We start from the raw sequence: 16,750 nt of genomic DNA, 5'->3' as shown, positions 1-16,750 counted from the left end.
AAAAAAAAAAAAAAAAAAAAAAAAAAGAAAAATGTGGATAAATTAGACTTCTTCAAAACTAAAAACTGCTCTTCAAAAGATATTATTATGTGAAAAAGCAACCTACTACACAGTGGGATAAACTATTGAGACAAAGGTCTTATATCCAGAATATATTAACAAAAAACTTGTGTAACTCAGTGAAAAGACAGGAAAACATTTATAAATGGGCAAAGGCTCACTTCACAATAGGAGATACACAGATGGCAAGTAAACACATGGAAAAATGCTTATTAGTCATTGGAGAAATGTAACTCTAAAACACCACTTTGAGATAGTTTCTTATAATGTTAAATGTACATCTACCTTATGACCTACCAGTTCTACTGTTAGATGTTTACCAAAGTGAAATGAAATATATATCCAAACCAAGACTTGTATGTAAATGTTCATCAGAACTTTATTCATCAAAGCCAAAAATAGTAACATAAGCGTTCATTAACAAGTGAATAGATAAGCAAATTGTTGTATATTCATATAATGGAATACTACTCACTTATAGAAAAGAAGAACTACTGGTTCCAACACCATCATGGATGAATCTCAAAAACATGTTGAGTGGGAAAAACAAGATGACATGTATGTATGTGTATGCACTATATACGACAAAAATTATGTATGCATATACATGACATTCTTAAGACAAATATAACCTATGGTGAAATCATTGATCACCTAAAACTAGAGGTGAGGATGATGATTTTGATTACAAAAAGGGATATGATGGAAATATTCAATACCTCGATTGTGATGGTGGTTACACAGGTTGAAAATCTAACTACATACCTAAGTTTGTGCATTTTATTGTATGTAAATTATAGCTCAAAGTTGATATATGAAAAAAACCAAGATAAGTATTACATATTTTACTATGCCTAAAATAGTGTTCATTTCATATACAAGTTGAGGTTGACAATTTCACATATGTAGAATATTCTTAGATAAGCTGGATAAATGACTAATAGTAGGTTAGTATTTTTTTTTTAAGTATATTAAAAAAAAGCGTAGATTTTTAAAAATCTAAGTAGATTTTTTAAAAATCTAAGTAGATTTTTTAAAAATGAGAACCAGAAATAAGTTTGGAACTAATCAATTTGGATACCCAATTTGGGAGATCTATATCTATGTCTATATTTTACATATAGATATAGTTATATACTCCTGAACACACAAACACACACACACACCCCTCATACCATATATACATATGGTAAAGGAGACCTGCTTTTCAGTACAGCTGTTTTTCTTGAAGAATAGTCACTCTAAATGTGGTTTTCGGTTTGAGTTCAATAAACATGGGTAAAATAAAGTACCAGGGAATGCGTTAGGCTAAATTGCCACAGTTTTGTTGGATTTGCTTATTGTGATCAATATTTGCAGTGCAGATAGCTTTTCATATGATTTTGCTGTATGCATAACTGTGCATCAGGAAATTTCAGTCATATAATTATTTTCTTCAGTAAATCTTTATCGTGGCCTGATTCTGTACTCATTTCCCAGGTTATGTTGTGTGGCATGCAGGAGGTTGACTTGGCAGATTGGCAGAGAAATACTGTTTATCGGCATTATACAAGAAACAGCAAGCAAATAATTTGGTTTTGGCAGGTATTTGCTTTTATCTTTTTTGAAACAAAGTACTCAACATATTTTCTGATGAAATGATGGTTTTAAAAATGGCTTATTATTTTTAATCGAGACTGCTTTTGGACACAGTTTATAATTTTCCAATTCTAAATCTAAGTGAACAGTGTGAACACTCGTTAAAAGTACCATTGCTTCTTTGACTAAAATGAAGGAGTGAACGTCAGAATCTTATTTAAGTAATGGTTTAAAGGTAATAGTTGTATGTGTAGCTTTTTTTTCTAGTGGTGTCAAAGTAGTCTAAATTCCACTTAATTCTATAAATAAATGAGGAAGTATGTTTGTAAAGAGAGCCAGTGAAGATACTTTAATTCCTCTGAGGTAATATATGCTAGGGAATTAGAATGATCGAGGGGATAATGTCGAAAAATGACTTTATTCATTTATTTACATATGTTTTGTGTGTGTTTTGCTTAAACTGTAATAGGATGGCCTCAGGATCCAAGTGTACCACACTAATCTTGAACATCTTATTTTAATAAGCTTTTTGTTTTGTGTGTTTGAGAATTTAAAATTTCCAGATCAGGGATATTCTTCAGATAAGTATTCTATTTGGGACTCATTTGAGCAACTTAATGACTGGACCTCTGGTTTACTTCTCCTTAACTGTTTCATTTTCAGGTGAAGAGTAATGCTGGGTTTTGTATTATAGTAGACTTTCCAAAAGTTGCATCTTTTCATAATGATGTATGTCATGAGTTTATTGCTTGATATTTTAAAGATATGTAGACATTTCTAGAAATTTATCTTAAAATATACTTCAACATGTGTAAAGTGGCACATACCAGTGTATTTAATGCAGCATTATTGGTATACTAACAGAGATTTGAAACAACCTAAATGTCCATAAAGAGGGAACTGAGTAAATAAACTATCATCCATCCATCCATTCTATGTAAGTTTATACCTTGGAGTCTTTTTCTTTCTTTCTTTTTTTTGAGACAGATTCTCACTTTATCACCCAGACTGGAGTGCAGTGGCAGGATCTTGGCTCATTGCACCCTCTGCCCACCGGGTTCAAGTGATTTTGCTGCCTCAGCGCCCCAACCCCGAGTAGCTGGGATTACAGGCGTGCACCACTACACCCTGTTAGTTTTTATATTTTTAGTAGAGACAGGGTTTCACCATGTTGGCCAGGCTGGTCTTGAACTCCTGACCTCAAGTAATCCATCCACCTTGGCCTCCCAAAGCGCTGGGATTACAGGCATGAGCCAACGTGCCGAGCCTTTCTTTCCTTTTTTAAAAATGCAAAATTAACAAAAATATTGGAGAATGTTTCAATACAGTATTAAGTGGAAAAGGAAGCTGTTAAATAATGTGTGTAATATGATGCTATTTGGTTAAAAATTATCATCTGTATAGTAAAAGTGTATGTTAGTATGGAAATGTATCATCTTTGAAAAGACAGAGAAACAAACTGGGAACAGTTCTAGAAGGGAGCTGAGCGGTTGGAGGCAAAGGTAGGAAAGCTGCTTTTCACATACTACACTTTCATAACCTTTTGCATTCTATACTATTATAAATAAATACATAAGTAGGAAGGAGTAAATCCATTTTCAAGCCCAAATTACCTGAATTGCATTACATACAGTATGCATACAGCTGTCTGTAATCTTCCCTTCTAGGGTTCTTATCAGCTTCATTACACTTGGTGCTCCCTGACTTTCTGTTTAGACATTTGTACCTACATAGCTAATAAGCCTAAGCTTAGGGTCATGTAAATCCAAACGAATACTTGTTTTCTAAATGGAGTTTCTTTTAGGGAAAGCAGTGAGGTTTATGCCAGACCTGGGAATAGGTTTTGTTTCTTGTGTTTTGATGAAATATGTACCTCAACACAATTCTTCACTGAAACATTTTGGGTTATGATTAGCACAGCTGTTTTGTCTTATCCTTAGCTGAAGTTTATTCCCTATTTTTAAGATACATGTCTACTCTTAATCTGCTCCCTGTGTTCCTTGTTTTCTGTTATACTCAAACCAATCAAATTAGTATTTTACCACATTACCCTTTTATGTCTATGAAAATAGTCAATGAAATAGATAATTTTAGAGGAATGTGTATATGTACAATGGGATGCTAATGATTATACCTATCTCATAGAATTGTTGTAAGAATTAAATCCATTGAAAGCAGTGGCACGCTGTTTGGCAGGAACCCTTAATAGGTGATAGCTGTTATGTTACAACCCGGCAACAACATCTACCTTGGTTGCACCTTGTGTTGGTATGACCTTAGATAAATGAACTAACCTTTCCGAGTTTCTCGTGTATTTCCTGGCTGCAAGATGGATGTAGTAATAATAGTGGCCAGCCTCCGTGTTCTCCTGAGGATGAACTGAAGTGAGATTCACAGTGTGCTTAGCGTGGTACCCAGCCTTAGTAAGTGACAGACCCTATAACCATTTTTTAGCACGTCTTTTGAACCAATTCAGTGTTAATTTCTTAAAGTGTCTACTGCTTTCATGATTGAAGATAGTTTAGCATTTATTTCATATTAAAGTATATTTGATTTCATTACAGTTTGTGAAAGAGACAGACAATGAAGTAAGAATGCGACTATTGCAGTTCGTCACTGGAACCTGCCGTTTACCTCTAGGAGGATTTGCTGAGCTCATGGGTAAATGTAGTTTCACTGTGATCTTTCTGTATATAATTTTGTGATAATAATGGAACATACAATAGACTTGAACCTAAAGATTATTTTTCTGTACTATAGGTAGGGCTTCATTTAGAAGAAAGAAAAATGAATGACTAATATTAAAGCTCTTGTAAAACAAAAATGAATGTCTTCTCATAAAGCTGAGGTGTCCATTGCTTTGCTCCCTAGGGTGATTGTGAAGGAAGTGACATTCTGTAGAAATCATTTTCTTCTCACTGATATAATTCTTATTGCTAGATCTCTGTAGCAGTAAGCAGCTTACTCAGGCAGAAGCAGTTTACATTGTGAATCTCTTCTTTATTCTGCATCATTCATATGATTATGCAACATGTTCTGTTATTTACATAGTTTACGTAGTTGTCAGAAGAAAAAGTTTAAAAGACCAGATAAATTTTGTCTTATTTTCCTGGTGTAGGAAGTAATGGGCCTCAAAAGTTTTGCATTGAAAAAGTTGGCAAAGACACCTGGTTACCAAGAAGCCATACGTGGTAAGTTCAAGAATCCTAAATATGAAAGTGAAAGCCAGAGAGAATCTTTTGTTCTGCTTTTTAAAAAAAATATGTAAGATCCAGTGTAACTGTTTATTCATTAAAGTAGTCAGAATTTCAATTTTGAGAACAGATTAATACAGCATTCTATAACTAAACACTTTAGTATGTTCTCATTAATAGAAATACTTGAGAAATGCATCCATTGATTCAACAAATATTAGTGTACCCACTGTGTATAAAGTAAGATTTAAGTATTCACTGTTTTTTAATAAGTTTGTGGGGCACAAATGACAAATAGGTAACTGTGTGCAAATCCTGGCAAGTCCTTTGAAGGGAAAAATGAGAGTACTCTAATAGAGAATAACTAATAGGAACCTACTCTAGGTTTGGTGGTCAAGATTTCTTGGAAGGGGTAATTTGTTTAAATTAAGTTTAATAAGTAGCATGCTGTGGGAATAAACAGAGAAAGAGCATTCTTTGAACAGAAATGCTGAAGTAAGCAAAGACCCTGAAGTAAGAAATTGTTTTCTAAGGAAATGAAGATGATAGGTATGATTGGAACTTGGTAAATTAGAAGAAAGGGAGATGAAAAAATTGGGGGATGTAGGCAGGGACTAAATTATATATAGCCTTATAGTCTAATATAAATAATTGAGATATCAAAGAAAAATTAGACAGCTTTTAAGAGTTTTAAATAACAAGTATCGAATCCCAGAAAAATTGCTCAGACAACAGCGTAGGGAAGGAATTGGATGCAAGAGTGAATGCAGGGAGAGTAGTTCCAAAATTGTTATAGTTACCCAGGACAAAGATGACAGCCTAGAGATAGGTGGTTCTTTCAAGAGGTCAAAACTATTTTCATATTAAGTCATTGCTTGCCTTTGAAATTTCTACTTGTGGTGCAAAAGCAATGGTTTGTGAACCTGTGACAATGGCACCAAACTGCCACCTCTGTATTCTTCAACTCCATACACTTGAGGTTTAAAGCAAAAAAAAGCAAAAAGGCAGGTTCACTGAAGTTCTTTATAAAGCAGTAAAAATTACTATATTTAATCTTGATGCTTGAGTATATGGTTTTTTAACATTTGTGTGACAGAATAGTCTTGAAATAGCACTTGTGCATATCAGAGAGTGATTTTCTTGAAGGAAAGCTTTTGGGCAGTTGTTGGAGTTGAAATCTGAACTAATTTGCTTTCTTTTATGGAACACTGTTTTTACTTGAAAAAATGACCCAGCAAGTTTATGTAGATTTGGGTATTTGGCAGACATTTTCTTGAGAAGTAATGAAGTTAGCTTGTCATTTTAAGGAAAACAACAGGCATTTGTTGGTGGTGATAATTACCACCATGAGCTTGACAGCTTCTGAAGACCTTCTTTGATGAGATTAGTGGTATTTTAACAAATGTGATTTTTTTTTTCTATTATATAATTAAATTTGTCAACATTTAGAAAATCTTTATAATTTGATGAGCCATTATTTTCAAATGACCAGTGAATGCTACAATGACTGTTACAAAATGACGAATGGGTAAAAGATCTGTTCAAAGTGCAAGAGAGAGGCCAGACACAGTGGCTCACACATGTAATCCCAACACTTTGGAAGGGCAAGGTGGGAGGATCACTTGAGCTCAGGAGTTCGAGACCAGCCTGGGCAACATGGCGAAACCCTCTCTCTACAAAAAATACAAATATTAGCCAGGTGTGGTGGTGCAGCCTGTAGTCCCAGCTACTCTGGAGGCTGAGGTGGATCACTGGAGCCAGGGAAGTCAAAGCTGCAATGATCCGTGATCACACCACTGCACTCTAGTCGGTGACAGAATAAGGCCATCTCAAAAAAAATAAAACCAAAGACAAAGTGTAACAGAAAACAATAGACTTCGTGTAATGAAGTACAGAGAGTTCTTTGACTTGATTTCAAACCCATTTTGTGCATACATTTGTCAAATTTAGTTGGTATCAATAATATCCATAATTACCTGACAAGATGGGTAGAGCATATCTCCACTTTCTAACTATTTATCTGTGTGGGGCCATAGATTAGAATCCAGATGTTTTCTATTACTGTAGAAAACTATTAAACAAGGTCACTCTTTCCACCATTTTTTTCTTAAGTAGTTGGGTTTTTCCCATTAAAATGTTATGTTTATTTTCATATCAAGATGAGTATTTTTTAAACTTCTGTTTTAACTACTAATCCAGTAAGTATCAGTAACTATAATTCACATAAATAAAAGCTCTTTGGAGTTAGAAATTTTTTTTTTTCAAGACAGTCTTGCCGTCTTACCCTGGTTAGTAAGTAGCACAACACATCTCACTGCAGCCTCAACCTCCTGGGTTCAAGCAATCCTCTCGCCATAGCCTCCTCAGTACCTGGGACAACCAGTGTACACCACTATGCCTGGCTAATTTTTAAACTTTTTGTAGGGATAAAGTCTTGCGATGTTGTCCCAGGTGAGTCTTAAACTCTGGACTCAAGTTATCCTTCTGCCTTGGCCTCTGAAAGTGCTGGGATTATAGGCATGAGTCACCACTCCTAGCTGAGGTTGACAATATGCTTAAGAGTGAAAAGGGATCCTGTGACCAAAATTTGAAGACCTCTGGCTTCGATTAAAGTGGTAGATCCAATATGTACACGTACATGTGTGTGTGTGTGTTGAGAGATTTTTGAGGCAAGGGGAGAGTTAAAATAGATTTCAAATTTTGTGAAGAGAAGGTAATAACCACCCATTGATTTCTGTTTTCTCAAAATATAAGGAGAAGTCACTGGCTAAGAGTGAAAAAGGAAAAACTTTTGAAAGAAAAAAAGGAATTGGGAGAATTGTTAGAGAATAGGAACGTATTGATTATAGGAACATGGCTAAGATTGCTAGGCAAAATTGGATTGTGCACTTGGATTAGTAGTACACTTGAAGTGACAACCTACTTGAATGCATTATTTCCCCCCCAGCAATTTTTAGTAGTTAAGGTGAAATGAAAAAGAAAGCTGAAGGTTGGGTTCATCAGAATTTCAGTTGATTAGTTAATTCAAAAGAGGGAGAGGTGTGAGATTTAAAAGTATTTGTAGGATGGGTGACGCGGCTCACACCTGTAATCCCTTTTGGGAGGCTGATGTGGGCAGATCCCAGGAGTTCGAGACCAGCCTGGCCAATGTGGTAAAACACCATCTCTACTAAAAATACAAAAAGTAGCTGGGTATGGCAGTGCATTCCTGTAATCCCAGCTACTCAGGAGGCTGAGGCAGGAGATTCACTTCAACCCCAGAGACTGAGGTTGTAGTGAGCCGAGATTGCGCCACTGCACTCCATCCAGCCTGGGATATAGAGCTAGACTCTGTCTCAAAATAAATGAAAAATAAAATTATTTGCAAATACTTTTATAAATACAAATAAAATACAAATGCCTTATAATATATAATGATGGACCATGATTTCTAAAGTAATTATAGTGACGGGCTGTAGATAAAGCAAAAAGAACAAGAGGCTGAGGACAGGACAAGATAGGATGATGAAGTCATGGGTCAACAGGCTGTCATTTTAATTGAAATAAACTGGAAAGACATGGTAAGAGAACAGGATTTTTAAATTAGAAACTTCCTTTACTGGTGATGGCAGGGTTCAAGGTATAGTCTTGGGGTCAGTGACTGAAGAAAGCAGAATCGATTTTAGCATGTCTCTGCCTTTTTGTAAAACAGCACAAAACATAATAGCCAGTGTTTTAAAACAGAAGCCTGTTTTGGATGTTTTCAGGTAACCCACTTTCATGCTTTTCAACTCAACATTTACTAAATGCCAACCCTGTGTGAAACAGATCAGCCTTATGGGAGTACAGAGATGACTGCCCTCGTGAATTTTAGAATCTAAAGAGAGAAACCAGTCAGTCCTAATCCAGAGTAGATTAAAATAGATGCTAAAGCAGAATTAAAGGGAGCTTATGGATAGGGATATTATCCGTGTTAAGATGTTTAAAGAGGAAGTTGTAGCATTTGGTCTAGTTCTTGATGAAAAGTATATTCTAGACCATAGAGAGCAGGGTCACAGAAAGCAAGGGTGGTATGCTCGGGAGAGCATGCACCAAGTTGATGGTAAAGAGCATAAGCTTCATTTCCCTACCATAGCCCCCGCCCCACCCATAGTAACTCAAAAGCAGCAAAGGTTTTTGAAGAGTGGCATAAACTGTATGTCTTTTTAGCAAAAAGTAAAAAAGAAACAAAACAAAATGGACTCACAGTTAAGTAGGCAGGAAATTATCTGATGATCCAGATAAGAGATGATGGGGAAGTATGTACAGAGGGATGTAGTGGCAGTAGAAATGATCAGGAGGAGCCTGGGCAACATGGCAAAGCTTCATTTCTACAAAATGGCCACGGTAGCATGCACCCATACTCCCAGCTACTCTGGGGGCTGAGGTGGGAGGATTACTTGAGCCTGGGAAGTTGAGGTTGCAGTGAGCCGAGACAGTGCCACTGCACCCTAGCCTAGGCGACAGACCCAGACCCTATCTCTAAATAAATAACCAGGAGAAAATATGGAATATATGACAGAATGACAGAATTTGGCAAAGGCTATATATGAAAGATGTAAGAGAACAGAAAGTGATTGGTTGTCCTGTATAGGAAGTATTTAAAAAATATTTTTTTCTGACCTTGCTATCATATTCTACCTTGAAGTATAAAGGGGAGAGCAACATATGGTCTACTTAATTGCTGCTATTAGTATCTTTAACTTCTTTTAAAATACAGACAATAATACAATCTTAGAACAACTCTGTTCTAATTAGCTGCCTTGTTTCAAAGGCTCTTAATTTTCAGGTTTCCTGACTGACAGGGGAGGGTCAAGGGCACATGGAAAGTGGTGGGAGTGGCAAGAGGGTACCTGGGTAATCTCTAAAACTCTTCCACATGAGAAAATGAGGGTACAGAAAGGTTCTTACTCAGAGATACCTCATTAGTCACTGCTACTGTGGGGACCAAAACCCTGAACACCCAGATCCTCATCTAGCTACTCACTGCTGTACCTCTCAAAATGAAATGTTATTCTACCTTTCTAAACTGAAAAATACACTGTTATTTTAAGCATTTTTCAGTATTTTAAAATTTTTCATCAGTTAATCCCAGAATGGAATTATTTGAGTCAGGCAGGACTGGAAAATGTATCATTTTAGAAGCATTTTATATGTGGTTAGATTATTTGAAAAGACAAACGTATGTATTTGTTCACTGACTGTCTCCACCCCAGAATGTAAATACTACGAAGACAGGGATCTTAGTTTTCTTTATTGTATCACTAGTTTTTAGAACAGTATCTGTTATAGAAAGATTCTAGGTAAATGAATGATGAATGAGTGAGTGGATGAATGAAATGGACTCTTATCCTAAGAGAAGTTAGGAGGACTTGTGACACATGTAACAGGAACAGTAAAGAGAAAATTAATGCTTTATTAAAAAAAATTCCAGTCTTTATCCATATTGCTATACTTAATATTTGTAATTCCATTTTTCTCTGGGAGATGTTAAAATAGTTTTTATATGTAAGTCTTAAATTTGGATTGCTTTAAGAAACTTAAGAAATGTTAATATACCAATTAAGTAATATAGTAGTAAATTGTCTGTTAGAATACTTCCAGCAAAATTTTTACATATATAATATGTATTAACATATCCATTCAGCTTTTTCTGTGTGCTTTGAAAAATATTCTTTTAGAATTTTTTTCATTTTATTGAAAACATGATTTTGTTTTTGTTTCTGTTCAGTTTTAATCGCTTGGACCTACCACCATATAAGAGTTATGAACAACTAAAGGAAAAACTTCTCTTTGCAATAGAAGAGACAGAGGGATTTGGACAAGAATGAATGTGGCTTCTTATTTTGGAGGAGCTCTTGCATTTAAATACCCCAGCCAAGAAAAATTGCACAGATAGTGTATATAAGCTGTTTATTCTGTACAGTGAATTTTTCAAACCTCTCAAAAGTATGTTTTCCGTTCTTCCACAGAAATATGCAAAACAGTTCATCCTTTTCTACTTTATTTATTGTTCCCTTGAAATGACTGACCAGGAAAAAGATCATCCTTAAATTTTCAAGCAAGTGAGAGACTTTATTAAAAATACGTATATATCTATATAAGCATATATGATAGTGGCTCTAGTTTTATAGAGCTCCAAGTGTATTAAACATGACAGCCGTTCATTCATAAAGATCTGGATTTGCTTTATCTTGTTAACATTATCTAGGGGAAAAAGTGCAAATTGCTCCATGTTCTTCTTTCCCTTATGTAACATCTCCCAAGGGTGTTTAGTTGCATGGCTATTCAGGAAGGTATTAAGGGCTTAGGCCAAATCTTACTTTGAATATGTTTTAAAAAAAATGCTGCTGGCTTTTCTGAAGATAGGTGCTTGAACCTGTCAGATTGTTTTAAATAAATACAATAGTTGAAAAATTTTTCCCTATTACATCAGTAATATTGTCAAAGCAATGGATAAAACCGTAACTTACACATGAAACTCATATACTAGATCTGATACTATTTAGTTTATTATCGAAATTGGAAGGATTCATTGAGCAGCATAGAAGTCTGTTTACGTGTTATTTTGGGATGCTAGGTATTTGTGGAATTAAAAAGAATCAGGCACTTTTGTACTTCGTTTTAAAATCTGTGTTCTTCAAAATTTAATTCATAATAAATTGATGCAATTTCATACTTAGGAACATATAAAAAGTAATGTGAACTCTGCCACGTTTTTTGTGTTCAAAGTTTTGGTTTTATAAAGCCAGATTGAAGAGTTACATAAACATTTGAATGCTCTAACAAATATGAGGCTAATGATTTTCTGTTAGTGTTTGAATATCTTCATTCCTCTCAAATTCATAACAGCTCTTATCTGAATTAAATAAGCACATAAAAATCTTTTGGGTCTCCCCCTTTTGATATAGATAATTATTTTTGTCCTAAGTAACACTTTTTCATTGTTTTTCATCATAAGGCCTTTGCTGAATTAGAAAAATGTGTAACAAATTAAAATCTGATGTTAATGATATAAGTGCCATTTTTAGCAAACTGGGCTTCCTAATACAAAATTTTAAATTTCCATTTGTATCATGCTTTTAATATGCACTGTAAATTTCATTAACTTAAACATTTTTTATAGCCATGGAACTGACTTCTTAGAATGTGTTGCCTATAAATATATCACTGCTAAGTACATACAGAAAAAAAACCAGTATACATTTTAACTTCCATAAACAGTGTTGTTTTGCCAAAATTTTATTTTTCTACATATTAATTGAGAGTGTGTTCTGTATTTTATTCAGAATTCATAGTAAAGGTGAAAGAAAGGCAGTAATCTGCTTGGTGAATAGACTCCTTTTCCAAATCCTAATTGTGGACACTGGTTATTTTCAAGCCTAAAGAATTAAAAAAATTCTAATGTATAAGACAGCTTACGTGATAGAGAGTTAACTGCTCTTGAAAAAGGACTGCCTTAATTATACCATAAAAAAATTAAGTATTAGAATTACAAATGGTACCACCGCTGTATAAATTTTGCTATGAGAGAAGTTTTTGACTATCATTCACTGGAGGTATGATTTAGCAGATTTGACTTAAGAAGGTGGCCTTCCAGTTGGTTTTCAGGGTACTGGTCTCTCTCCTCAAGAAATTAAGATTCACCAGGTGAGGCTACACAGAGCTTTACAAGAGACCAAACCAGCTTTATTTTGGAGAATTCATCAGGGTCATCCAGTTTTCACACCCAATTATAGATATCCAAGACCTCCAGGCAGAGCTGTCTTGATTTATCTACCTAGTAGCAGTCAGAAAAACTATAGAAATAATGGTCCCCGCTCACCTTCTCTCTCTTCTTCCTTCCCACTCCTGTTCTGTGCTGGATCAACCAGAAAGAAATTAAAAGTGCAAGATTCTCTGTGCCCAAAACACAGTTCATGAGGAAACAGACCAGAGAAGGAGGCTCAGAGACAGATTTATATTGCTACTTCATTTTGGTGGCTCCCCCGCCCCCACCACCAGTAAATGGCCCAGGGAGTGGATCACAGGCCCAACACCATTCTATTAGATCAGTTTAGTTGTTTGTTTTTTTCCAGGGAAAGTAGCTTACCCGTGTTTTGGGGTTTTTTCCCGCCTGTACTTCCCAAGTAGTTGAAAATGTACAGGTTAACAAAATCTTTTCCCCTGATGACTTCTGTTAACTATCTAGGTCTTCCTACCCCGAAAACTAAATAGGAGGATGGTATGTGTCAACTGTATTGCCAGGCAACTTTGCTTCTGGGAAACATGGCCCCTGACTGGTAAGTTACATCTGGACTGGGAAATCTCCAGATACATGATAGAAAGCCATAGCTTTGGGCATACCTGAGTGGAAAACTACTATACTGGGTGTCCTTTAAAGAGTACCCTGAGCTGTTACCTGGGGAGATGATAGTCCTAGGAGACTGTCATCTCCTAGGAGATACCCTAGCATAGACTGCTATTAGGAAACCGTCTTCTGAAAGGAGGTTTAAAATTGCCCTGCTGGCGAGCTGTGGTTCCTGTCCTATAGCCTTCTGAGTAAAGTGGTGCCAAATATAGCCTACTGTAGGCTTGTTAAGTCTGAATGTTTGTTTGGTTGAACCTAAAAAAACTTGGTGGATGTTGCAGAAGTAAAATCTTCCTTTTTTGAAATAACACAAACAACAGTTCTCCTGTAACACTTAATTAGTTGACCTTAAAAGCCAAACTTTAGGTCAACTGGGGATTTGATCTAAGTCCAAAAGTGACATCTCTTAAATTGCAAAATTTCTCTCCTCAATTTTCAACCAAGAACAAAATCAGAGATAATAGCAATTATCTCATGGTAAATCCTTTACGTAAATTATTCTCTTATTCCTTACAACTCTGTGAAATTGGTGGGTTTTTTGTTTCTTTAATGATGCTTATTTTATAGATGAGCAAAGTATGAGAGAAGTCATTTTTACAACATCCACAGCTAGTACACAGCCCCTAGTTAACTCAGTTAACTTTGCCATCAAGAAATTGAGAGCTTTTAGGTTCTTATAGGATCATGGCCATTTTCCAAATTCAGCGTTCTTTTCACATGCTCAAAAGAAAGGAAGGAAACCTCTATAAGGGAGAGAGATCGCCTACTTATGTAATATCTTAGAAGACAGTATTACCAACTTCTATAAACATGTATGTGAGAAAATAAGCATCTCAAGCCAGCAGTCAGCTCTGGAATGCACACAAGAACAGAATCAGGTGGGGACTGTACAGGAAGGAGAACGTAAGGGATTCCTGGGGTTCATTCTCAGTAGTGAGTCTCACCCTTAGAGGGAAAATGTCAAGAACCAATGTGACATGTGGGGAATCAGGCTCCTGGGAAGTCAAACGGAAGAGACTTAGTGCACAGAATCAGAATCTTGGGAAGGCACCATGCCTTGCAGAAGAAACCTACCCTCAGAGAGTAAAGGGGAAAAAAATGAAGATAAAAGGACCCAGTAGCCACACACCTGGGCATGTATTCCAGAGAGATAAGTAGACATAAAAACCTGCATATAATGCCTATAGCAGCTTTATTTGTAATAACCAGTTATCAGGAATAACCTAAATGCCCCTCCATGTATGGATGATATGGTATGCCCATACAATGAAATACTAGTCAACTCTAAAAAGGAACAAACTATTGATAGAATTTAGGTCTCAAGGGGATTATGCTGAGTGAAAAAAGAATGTCACAGGGTCTCACTGTACGATTGATTCCATTTGTATAAAATTGTTGAAATAACAAAATTATGGAGAAGAGATTAGTGTTTGCTAGAGTTAGGGATGGTGGGGGAGGGAGGTGGATGGGTGTGACTATAAAGGAAGAGCACTAGGGATCTTTGCAACGATGGAGCAGGTCTGTATCTTGATTATGGTGGCAAGTTACCAAAAATCTACATGTGATAGAATTGCATACAATTATACACACAAGAGCATTTAAAAGTGGTAAAATCTAAATAAGGTCTGTGGCCTGTATCAATGTCAGTTTCCAGGTTTTGCTATTGTACTACGGTTATATGAAATCTTAGCACTGGGACAGGCTGACAGAAAGGTACACAGGACCTCTGATTTTTTTTTTCCAATTTGTGAATCTATAATTATTTGAAAGTAAAAATATTTTTTAAAGTTCTCTTAAGGAATCAGGAGGTAAAACTTCACCTCCATAAAAAGCTTTATTACTGATATCTGATCTCACAAAAATAAAAACTTAGCAAAAAGTATTCTTGAACTAACCCAGATCCTTTCCCCCTTCCCATTTGATGACCTAGTGTTGCTGGTAACTCAACATAAAATTACATTCCTAGGGAAAAAAAATAAAGTCACTCTAAAGAGAAAACTGAAAATGAGAAAGAAGAGAGTAAACTTTAACACAATATGTGAATTAAATAAATAGATATGAAAAAAATCCAAAATAGCAACTTAAAAACGCAGAACTGGACAAACAAAATGCAGATGTGAATGACTGGGTAAAATCAGGAAAAAAATTTGGAAAAGCAGATAAACACATCTCAGAAGTGAAGGCAATCATAAAGTATTTAAGAAAGAATAGACTCAACCAAAGGTAAAATACGGGACATGGAAAATATAGATGAAAAGAGCCAAGAAAATGAAACAAAAAGTCTAAAAGAAAAATTGGTAAGTGATAAATATGAAAGTCAGGCAAAGATCTAATAGAACTAATTTGAGTCCTGGAAATAAGATGGAACAGCAGTTCTCAAAGTATGGTCAATTAGGCCAATCTGGAATGAGAGAGAATCTATGACAACTGGACTGGCCTCTTCAAAAAGTCAATGTTCCAAGAAGAAAAAGATGGGGAACTGTTTTAGATTGAAAGATTAGCAACATATCAAATGTAATGTATAATCTCTGGATCCTGATTTTAAAAAGCATGAGACATTTTGGGACATTTGAGAAAATTTGAATATGGGTAGATATTACATGATGTTAGATTATTGTTAACTTTTCTAGTTATGATAATGCTTTTTATTTAGGAAGATATCTTTATTCTGAGAAAATGCGTGCTGAAACATTTAGGGGTGAACTATTATGATGCTTGCAATGAATTTCAAAAGGTTTAGTAATGTATGTGTCTGTACACACACAGACACACACATGTATATATAAATACAGGTTGAACATCCCTGAATCCAAAAATCTGAAATTCATGCTCCATAATCCAAAACTTTCTGAGTGCCAGAATGAAGCTACAAGTAGAAAATTCCACATTTGGCCTGATGTAACAGGTCAGTCAAAACACAGGTGCACAACAACAGTTTATTCGGTCTCCCTAAAGAAAAAAAAACCCATTTTAAAAAGCCACCCAGCAGAATGCCACCACATCCCTAGAAAGACCCACTTCCTGACCCTTCAACTGCTTCTGTTTCTCCTCACCTACAAAGATAAGATATAGCATCTTAAGTGGAGACTGAGAGCCTGCCATTGTTGTTGCCGTTTAACAGTTGATGCAAGTTTCTGGTGATGCTACTGTTGCTTAGCTACCCTGACCACATTATTTTTTCACTGTATCAATGCTATGTCATATTTTTTTTAACCATCCTTATTCCCATGCAAGTTATGTCATATTTTTTTTTTACTGTCAAGTATTTATGTGTGAGTAAGCATAAGAAAATGACTGCTTATTGGTAGCACAGGAATGATGGTGACATCAAACAACCACAAATTGCCCACGTGGGTGGCTGAGGTAACAACAACTTTGCTTTCTGATGGTTCAATGTATACAAACTTTTTCTCAATGCACAAAGTTATTAAAAATAATATTGTCTAAGGTTACCTTCAGGCTATGTGCATAAGGTGTATATGAAACAAGTGAATTTTCTGTTTAAACTTGGGTCCCACCACTTCTAAGATTATCTTATTGTGTGTATGCA

General features: G+C 35.5%; 1 protein-coding gene across 5 annotated transcripts in view; it reads left to right on the top strand.

Moving 5' to 3' along the window:
* WWP1 (WW domain containing E3 ubiquitin protein ligase 1) overlaps positions 1-12,167 on the top strand; it is a 117,543-nt gene extending 105,376 nt beyond the window's left edge. For 2 of the 5 annotated variants that reach the window (XR_004260305.1, XM_032249888.1), the window contains 4 exons: positions 1,540-1,644; positions 4,203-4,299; positions 4,757-4,829; positions 10,582-12,167. Coding sequence is in view for 4 of the 5 variants with exons in the window: in XM_032249888.1 (XP_032105779.1) it covers positions 1,540-1,644; positions 4,203-4,299; positions 4,757-4,829; positions 10,582-10,681 (375 nt within the window). In the remaining variant the exon portion in view is untranslated. Of the gene's footprint in view, positions 1-1,539; positions 1,650-4,202; positions 4,300-4,756; positions 4,830-10,581 lie in introns of those variants that run through there. The other 3 variants (XM_032249897.1, XM_032249921.1, XM_032249911.1) reach the window with 2 other exon arrangements.
* The last annotated feature ends 4,583 nt before the right edge of the window (positions 12,168-16,750 follow it).

This window comes from Sapajus apella, unplaced genomic scaffold (genome assembly GCF_009761245.1).
Source record: "Sapajus apella isolate SASKATOON/1434 unplaced genomic scaffold, GSC_monkey_1.0 scaffold3, whole genome shotgun sequence".
Taxonomy (NCBI): domain Eukaryota; kingdom Metazoa; phylum Chordata; class Mammalia; order Primates; family Cebidae; genus Sapajus; species Sapajus apella.
The sequence above is the reverse complement of the archived record's forward strand: the minus strand, read 5'-3'. Positions and strand labels throughout refer to the sequence as shown.